Below are 9930 nucleotides of genomic sequence, written 5' to 3'. Positions count from 1 at the left end.
AAGTTTGGACTACGATTATATCGCTCTAATTCATTTTTCATCTTATTAGGGTTTGGATGAGGGGTTCTTCATTTCTGTATTCTTAAATCTTTAGACCATTTTTCTAATTTTTATGAAGTTTACTTGTTATTCTCTATTATTTTAGATGTTAGCACCCCATCATTTGTATTCGTAATTTCCTAGTTTTCTCTATTTTTTTTAATTTTGGTTCTACATTCTACACCATTTTGCCTATCATTCTCTATATAAAGCCCATCCAACCCTCTTTCGTCTTCAACGTACTGGGTATGCCTTATTAATTATATTTGTCGTATAACATGTTGATTTTATTCCACGTGCAATGCGTTGTGGGAACATAGAAATACCATGCGTTCGTCGTGTTTGGTCAGGGAAAATTGCATTGTAAGGCTTCTCTATATAAAGATAAGACGATGTGGAATGATTGCCAATGAGCAAGTTTCAACCAGAGACCAAATAACATAGAAGTTTTGAATGTATTGTTGTGTATGTGCTTATGGTTTCCTGTCTATATAAGTACCACGTTGTTATGGAAGATGATGTTTATAGGCTATGCCCGTCAGTTTTCAATTTTCCTCTATAATTGCTATTATTAATAAATTATTTTAAATGAAATACTTGTTGTTATAATTTGAGTAATTTTATACTTTTCATAGTTAACATTGATGCGTAAATACAAAAGTCAAATATTTGCTTTACTATTCTGTTATGTTAACAAACCACAAATAGTCTTTAAAATGAAACATGAGAGTAACCAAGAAATTATTTCAGTTATACTATTATACATTCATCTTTAATGAATATTTTTTAATATAAAAAAATGAAGCTCATCTGGCATAGAAGGCTATGTGTGTGTATGCATTCACGTTACTTCCTTAGGCCAAATGTTACAAAACTTTATTTGAATGTTACTTCGGGAACCTTGTTAAAAAATGTATATTGGGATTTGATCTCTCAGCAAATAATGCCCCTGTTGCTTAAATCAAAATATAGGAGGTAAAATAGAGTGTTGGCTTATAACTCAAATAAGTAAAACTGACAGGGTAAAAGTAATCAGTAGCAGTAGAAATTTTGGACAACCTAATTTTGAGTTGCAAATAGAAATAATAATTGATGAGCAAACAATGTGAATGATTCTGTGTCGCTTTGGTTTATGAAGTTTCGAAAAGGTGTTTACAACATTGAGAATAATGGATAAAAATATAAAACATGAAAGAATACACAAATGAAGAACCAAAATTCAGAAAAATGTTTATCCATGATACCCCGACTCCAACTGGTTATATTTTTTAACAGGAAATATAAGTGTGGTCAGCACATCTAGTATGGTGAATATGGGATACTTCATGCATGAAACAAGCCTTCTGAAATTATAATGTATAATCAAAACAAAGAGCATATATTATATAACAGTTTAGCTTTCGTAGCTCCCTTCCTTCATATCCATGTCTTTTTGTCCCCTGCGTAACGTGTTGTTGGGGACATGAAAAAAAGGGCGTCCGTTCGTTCGTACGTCCAGTCTTACTAGCGCTCTCACGGGTACGATTCCAGCAAGCATTTTTTAAAACGTATAGTATAGCAATATCTCGGAAGATTTCTATAATTGTGGACGATCGACTGTTTTGAAACGTTATGCCCCTTGAAAATATTTAATTAATAGAAAATTGCCTCGTAAGCGCTCTCACAGGTACATTGCTTGCCAGATTTGTAGAAAACGTATACCACAAGTTAATATCAGCAGTATCTCGGAAAAGTTTTAAAATGGTGGACGAGTGACAATTTGATTTTTACCCCTGGAAATATTACATCTATGGAAAATGGCCTCTGTGTGCTCTCACTGGTATCAATAATTCTTGCCAGTTTTTATAAAACTTTTATAATATCATTAATATCTTGGACAAGTTTTATAAAGGTGGACGATCGACCTTTCTTAAAAGAATAATGCCCCTAAAAAATATAAACTATGGCATAAGTTACCTTTATGATTTTGATCTCACCTATCCATCGCAGTATAGTGTAGGTATTTTCTTAAAATATATAGATTGATTTTTTTTTTATCAAAAATCAACATGAAACATTACAGAAGACGTATACAAAAGTATCATACATGTAGACATACTAACATCATAAAATCTTAAAACAATCCATATCTGGATTGTCCATAAGGCTTATGGGACGACTATTCTATTTGATATTTTTGTTTGTTTTTGACATTTTTTTTTAATCTTTGTGGACTAGAAGGACAGATTATTTATTTTATGCACTATTGAGCATGATTTTTCTTCTTCAGTAGAACAAGGGATTTCACATTTTTCACAATTATATATTGAAATCAGTGGGTTCAAGGATATTTCATTTTGTTTATTTCTTCATTTCTATTAGATTGATGATGCAGGGCCAGGCAGTGCAATAACAAATTAATGCATAGATTGTCAAAGCTCCTCTGATCATGTGTTATTCCTTCTTGCTACAGTACTGTAAGACAGCGGGATAGTACTGACCAACAGCCAATAAAAATGTAATATATTGACAAATGGCTCTGTCATCAAAGTGAGAGGGTTAGGGCTTTAAATCCAGGTTTAATCCACCATGTTTTACATTTTAAAATGCCTGTACCAAGTCAGGAATATGACAGTTCTTCTCATTCGTTTTTTATGTGTTTTGTCTTTTGATTTTGCTTTGTGATTAAGGACTTTCCGATTATATTTTCTTCTGAGTTCAGTAAACACGCCAGGAGATCAAAAGAACAGTTAACATGTATTTTACAAATATATTTCTCTACATTTCGGCTAAATGCTGTATATAGAACGCACGGCTGAGAATGCATATTTTATGTGTGTCATATGTGAAGTTAAGAATTTCATATCATGTATTTTTCGTTTTAATTTATCAATAGCTTATTAAAGTCACGTGAAGCCTGTCGTCATATATCTATATTTTAACCTTCCTGGTTCATAAACCATTAATGAAACCATCATAGATACCAGGATATCATATTGTAGACCGTTCAATGAATTAAAACGTAAGTTCCAAGCTTTCATTAATTCGCATTCAATGTCAATTTCACTTACCAATCCATAAAAACGTCGATTAAGCTCGATGAAACATCAATGATTATCAGTCTAAAAATGTGGGCAATTAGCTATATTTTATAAGTAAGTATAAAATCTCATCATACACCATGTCTCTGAATACACAGTTTTTCTGAGATTGTTAAATTTATTGGTGTAACTTATGCAAGACTTTTCTGGAGAAAGGAATGACCCGGGCTTGGTGGTCATGCGTCAAACGCCCCTCCACTCTTCCTTATCATTTGCGTCAAATCGGTGTACTTTTTCTTCCGTCATTTTTAACATCATATTTAAGAGCTACCCTCAGCCTCGTACATAAAATCATCAAAGTCAATTTTGCATAAAATAATCATACATTGAGATGTTATGTATATTTCCGCTTGAATCTTTTAAAAATAAAAGGTTTCTCGTGTTTATTGTTAACCTTAAAAAAATATCAGTTTCTTTTAAGTTCATGTTCCCTCGTCTGCAATGATCAATAACATTCTCAAGTTATGTCTCTATGAGGTGAAACACAGAAATCATATCTTGGAATCAGTACGTAAACAAAACAACATATCTATGAATTAAAATCTACCCAAAGAGACGTGGCTTGTGAAACCTTTATGACGTTACCTGTTATCTTAAACTAATTTTAAAAGATAGATATAGTTGCTTTTAAAGCAAAACTGATTACCGAGACAAAATCTACAAATGAATTAAATATATCCTCAATCGTGGGTACATAGACTCTTTATAGCAGAAATTGTTTTCCTTTTTTTTAGTGTGTTTTGAATAAAATTCTATATACAGAAGACAGAGTGAAACTGTCAACAGAAAGAATATCAGCAAAATAAGATTAACAAAAAAAAGAGATTTTTCTCATGAACTATATGCTAGTCCTCAATGTAAGGGTGTCTATTGTTAAAGATACACATACACCTATGTAAATGACTCTGGCTCTTAATATCCTCTTGTATGTTTTCGTGTCATGTATGCGGATCAACTCTTGGCTGTTTGGAGGTTGTAAAATAAATATTTTTCCTATTACTTATACTTATTAGAACCGTTTTTAGCAGTTAAACATTACACTTTAACACTGAAGGCAGTAATTGCAGGGTTTACAAAATGTTCAGTGGAATCCTTTGTAAATATCTTGATATACACGATCTAAATTGGTAGAACATAATAAGAATGTATGCGTGTTTACTTAGTAGTTGAAAATGAATAACCGACATCTAGATTCTCAACTCAATAAAAAAAAAAAAATGCAAGAAAACAAACCTAATTCTTGAAATTAACATTTTTTCAGAATACTACACAGCTACTTTTGCAAAGGTACTTTTTCTGTACTAGAAATCTGTAGTACTGGAAATCTACTTTTAATATTAAGTACTATTTTGTTACTTTAACATTATTGTAATATTTAGGTACCTGTATTTTTTTTACTTGAAATTTAGGTACTACAGATTTTTGGTTACTACCGTTACCTTTTTGGCATTTTGAAAGTTTTTCTATTTCAAATCTCTTAAAATTATGATTTTCAAACATGGAATATTGTATTATTTCTCTACCAAAATATTTAGTACAAATCAAGTACTGTAAAATACAAGTACCTAAATATTACTATAATTTTAAAGTAAAGAAATAGTACTAAATATTAAAAGTAAATTTCCAGTACTTCATATTTTAGTACAGAAATAGTACCTATGCAAAAGTAGCTGTGTAAGTATTTGTATTTTGCTAGAATCTTCAAGTAACAGTCAATCTTTAATACTGATTACTTTTGTAACTCTCAATACGATATAGGTTTTCTTAAAAGGTCGAACTGTGACCTATGATTGTTCACATATTGGTTATTGTTGTCTCATTTCCATTCCTAGTGCATCTCATTAATCTGTATATACAGTTTATAAAAAGTGACAAAAAAAGTTTTACCCAGTGAAAAGAAAATGAGCGAAAATGTCTTTGTTACAGGAGTTAAACTTTCTTTATTAACTACCGAAAATTTACTTAAAAAAGAAAATCTAAGTCAGGGATTGCTGTGACGGCCTGATTTTCTAGTAAGAGCCGTAAAATGTCCAATCATTTTAACTCATTCCCAATTACAGGATGCCTGACATGAGATACATCTTAATTTGAGTATATTAATCCAAGATTTACATTTTGTTTAAATGCAGCATGAGCAGCCTCGTTTAAATGCAATTACAACAATAAAGATTTTCATTTTACTTAAATAACATTTTTCAAAAACAGCCCAAATATTGTATGACCAGCTATAATGATGTAGGAATTTTCTTCGCCATTATTCAAAAATCACTTTTATAGTGACACAATTTGTCTTACGGTTTCATTTTTTTATTTTCCAGAGTGAATAAAATCATGGCATCATCCAGCACAGTAATATGTGGTGTTTGTGAGTCTCAACACATGACATCGAATGCCGACTTCTGGTGTCCTGAGTGTGACGAAGGACTTTGTTTAGAATGTCTGAAGCATCACAATGCATCAAAAGCCACTCGTAACCATGGCGTTATACCTGTCGACAACTATAAACAATTACCACCGTCGATAGCCGATATTTCACAATATTGTTCACAGCATGACAGAAAATTCCAGATGTATTGTCCCCAACACGAAAGTGTCTGTTGTCCACTGTGTATTCACTCCAACCATGCTAACTGTGTTGGGATATTATCGCTGGAGAAAGTCATACAAACAGCTAAGACCTCCGTCATATTAGAAAGTTTTGATCAGAATGTGAAAAATATCAAAATGAATATCGAGCGAGTCGTTAAAGATAGAAAACAAAATCTTCTCGAAATTCAGAAACAAAAGCAGAAATTTCATGATGAAATAAAGCAAGTCCGATATAAGATAAACGAACACCTTGACACTCTAGAGCAACGACTACTTCAGGATTTATATTCTGCCGAAAAGAAAGTTAAATCACAACTTGAGGAATTACTAGCAAAACTTGCTGAAAATACGGAAAAAGTTATTTCAATGGAAAAGAATATTTCAGCCATAAAAGAATATGCGTCAGACCTTCAAGCATTTTTAGGGAGTAAAATGTTTGAAACAGAAATTCAAAAACATGAAACATTTCTGCAGTCTTTATTCGACGATGGAAGTTTGCAGATGATAGACATACACTGTAAAATTGAGGACAAGATAACCGACGTATTGTCAACTGTAACTTCACTAGGTTCAATATCAATCGAATCAACCTCTCCATTGGTGTCTATAAAGACAGGAAAAGAAATACAAGCACAGACAAAGTCAATTGCATCTATCAGTGATATAACAATGACATTACAAAGTAAATTCCAATTTAATTGTATCACTGGATGTTTTTTTTTCATTTACAGGAGACGCCATTTTAGTACAGGACGGCTATCAGCGTCTGTTGATTTTAAAGGAAGATGGAACGTTGAAGAATGAAATACCTCTATCAAATTCAAACCCAGTAGATATTACCTGTATTGATGACAAAACAGTCGCCATTTCTTTTCCTTATTCTAAGCAAATACAAATCATAAAAGTTTCAACTAAAACAGTTGATCGCACAATAAAAACGGCCGGTTTTTGCTACGGTTTGTGTTACTCAGATGACCATTTGTTATACTGTGATACTGGCAGAGGTATTCAGAAAGTCAACATGTCAGACAATTGTTCTTCTACTTTAGTTAAAGACAACGCCTTGTCTGAATGGAGTCATGTAGCAGCATATAAAAACAAAATAGTTTATACCAATAACTCTCATCATACAGTAACATGCTGCTCATTAGCTGGAGAGAAGATGTGGGAATACAAAGATCAATTAGTTCGTAATCCGCGAGGGATCTCTGTAGATAAAGACTCAAACGTGTATATTGCATCATATGGTAATGATAGCATAATTGTTTTGTCGTCGGATGGAAAACAGGCAAGAAAACTGCTTGGAAGTGATGACGGAATTAGTAAGCCTTATGGACTCGCGTTTGATACAAAGAAAGAAAATGTATTAGTTGCGAATTTTTATGGACCTGCTTTATATGGACTAAGTTGAGGACTTAAGGGATGATAGTGGTAACATTGTTTACAGCTTTAAAGCAGATTTAGTAGGAATAGTAGAATAATTCAATTATCTGAAATTTATTGAAATGACAAACATTTAAAAGAGTATAAATCAACTATTCTTAATTTTATTTCAGTTATTTGCTTTAAAAGAGGGACGAAATACACCAGAGGGACAGTCAAACTCATAAATCGAAAATAAACTGACAACGCCTAGCTAAAAATTAAATGTATGATATAAAATGTAACAACATGTGGTATACGCGTTACCTGGCTTTCATTTTTGTTATTTAAAGCATCCCTGAAGAACATTTAAATCCTGAAAATAGCTTTGAACACAACAAATAAAAATAAAAAATTGTCATTTTACGCTTGATAATGTAAACAGTCTTCGTACGATGAACATCATTTCTTTGTTTCCACCTGCTAGACATGGGTACGTTTATCTGTCGTCTGCGGAGTATGCTTTTATTTTCTGGTTTTTGGATACCTGTGCTCTTTATACATTATAAGCATATACTTATTCCACAAGTTTACTGGTAATAGTTGAACAATTCAGTATAAAAATAACGATCAATAGGGGTAAATCAATATGCCCCTCGACATTTTGCGGGGTCATACAAATTATACGCAATGAAAGATTGATAAAAAAAAGATATTTTTGTCAGGAACTCAATTTTAGTCCATAATGTTGGAGAATATACACGTAAATATAGTTGACGTAAACCCGCCACATTCAGTGTATGTGCCTTCCCAAGTCAGGAGTCTGATGTTCAGTGGTTGCCGTTGGTTCACGCCTGTCATATTTGTTTTTCGTCAATTGTTTTGTCGTAAATTAATCCGTTAGTTTTCTCAATTGAATGGTTTCATATTTTTCATTACAGGACTTTAACAGCCGACCAAACGGTATTGTTTTTTTCTCACTGTGGAAGGCCGTACAATTGACTATCATTGCTTACATTTAATGCATTTGAACTTAGGTCGATATTTGTCTCATTGGGAATCATACCACATCTACTGATTTTTATATATGTATGTACTTAAAGTGTTTTAGAAAAAAAGAAGCCTCTTCCAACCTCTTATCAGATGATATCTGTGCTGTTAAATACGACTAAGACTTTAATCAAACCCAATTCAATTGAAAAGGTGTAATGAAGTCTTATTGTCAGAAGAGTAAGTAAGTTTTACGTCGAAGTCAAGGAAAAGTCAATTTAAGGAAGAAGAAAAAGATAATCCTGATGTTATTACGGAGATGAATCTTCTGTAAATAGTTATCAAAGTTACCAGGATTATAATTAAAAATGCCAGACGCGCGTTTCGTCTACAAAATACTCCTCATTGACGCGCAGATAAAAAAAAGTTATAAAGCCAAACAAGTACAAAGCTGAAGACCATTTAGGACCAAAATTCCAAAAACGGTGTGCCAAATACGGCTAAGGTAATCTTTGCCTGGGATAAGAACATCCTTAGTTTTTTCGAAAAATTCAAAGTTTCGTAAACAGGACATTTATATAAAAAAGGACCATATAATTGAAATTCATGACAAGACCGAAGTACTGACTACTAGACTAGTGATACCCTCGAAGACGAAACGTCCACCAGCAGTTGCATCGACCCAGTGGTGTTAATAGTTATCAAAGGTGCCAGGATTATTATTATAAATACGCCAGACGAGCATTTCGTCTACAAAAGACTCCTCTGTAACAATCGAACTCATTTTGAAGACTAGGAAAATTCTGAAGTGATAATAACAACCTGTGATTAAAGTTTTGGGTTAGCTTTGTAGTAGTTAGATCCCTTCAAAAAGTTTGAACTACAATTATATCGCTCTAATTCCTTTCACATTTTATTAGGTTCTGGGTGAGGGATTCTTTTTTCTGTATTCTTAAATCCTTAAGTCCATTTTTCTTTATTCTTTATATAAAGTTTACTTGTTATTTTCTATTCCTTTAGATTTGAGCACCCCATTATTCTTATTAGTTATTTTTTTTATCTAGTTTTTTTAGCTTTATTTTGGGTCTTCATTCTCTATTCTTTAAAGCCCATCCCACCCTCTTTCGTTATGAATACTTCTTCTCCGTACTGGTTAAGCCTTATTAACTATAGTTGTCGTATAATTTGTTGATTTTATTCCCCGAGCAAAGCGTTTAGGGAGCATACAAAAATCGTGCGTTCGTGTGTTCGGTCATGGAAAATCGCATTGATAGTATCATCAATATAAAAATTAGAAGATGTGCAATAATTACCGATGAGACAACTTTCAACCAGAGACAAAATGACGTAGAAGTTAATGCATTAGTTTATATGTGCTTCTGATTTCTTGTCTATATTCGTTCCACGTTATTATGGTGATGATGTTTATAGGCTAGAAGATGTGGTATGATTGTTAATGAAACAACTCTCCACAAGAGACCAACATGACGCAGAAATTAACAACTATAGGTCATCGTACGGCCTTCACCAATGAGTAAAGCCCATACCGCATAGTCAGCTATAAAAGGCCCCGAAATGACAGTGTAAAACAATTCAAACGAGAAAACTAACGGCCTTATTTATAAAAACAATGAACGAAAAACAAATATGTTACACATAAACAAACGACAACCACTGAATTACAAGCTCCTGACTTGGGACAGGCACATACATACATAATGTGGAGGGGTTAAACATGTTAGTGGGATCCCAACCCTCCCCCTAACCTGGAACAGTGGTATAACATAAGAAAAAACTATAAAGATCAGTTGGAAAAGGCTCAACTCATCAGATGGACAAAAAAAACCTAGTGGACGTGGTCGGGTACTAT

At 32.8% G+C, this 9930-nt stretch overlaps 1 protein-coding gene across 1 annotated transcript; it reads left to right on the top strand.

Annotated features, from left to right (window-relative positions):
- Positions 1 to 2961: 2961 nt before the first annotated feature.
- On the top strand, positions 2962 to 7243 carry LOC139520334 (protein wech-like). Its single transcript, XM_071312881.1, has 2 exons — positions 2962 to 3040; positions 5440 to 7243. Exon 2 carries the CDS (start codon positions 5451 to 5453, stop codon positions 6510 to 6512), a length of 1062 nt encoding a protein of 353 aa, XP_071168982.1. The 5' UTR covers positions 2962 to 3040; positions 5440 to 5450; the 3' UTR covers positions 6513 to 7243.
- Positions 7244 to 9930: the final 2687 nt, after the last annotated feature.

This window comes from Mytilus edulis, chromosome 4 (assembly GCF_963676685.1).
Source record: "Mytilus edulis chromosome 4, xbMytEdul2.2, whole genome shotgun sequence".
Classification (NCBI taxonomy): domain Eukaryota; kingdom Metazoa; phylum Mollusca; class Bivalvia; order Mytilida; family Mytilidae; genus Mytilus; species Mytilus edulis.
The sequence above is the reverse complement of the archived record's forward strand: the minus strand, read 5'-3'. Positions and strand labels throughout refer to the sequence as shown.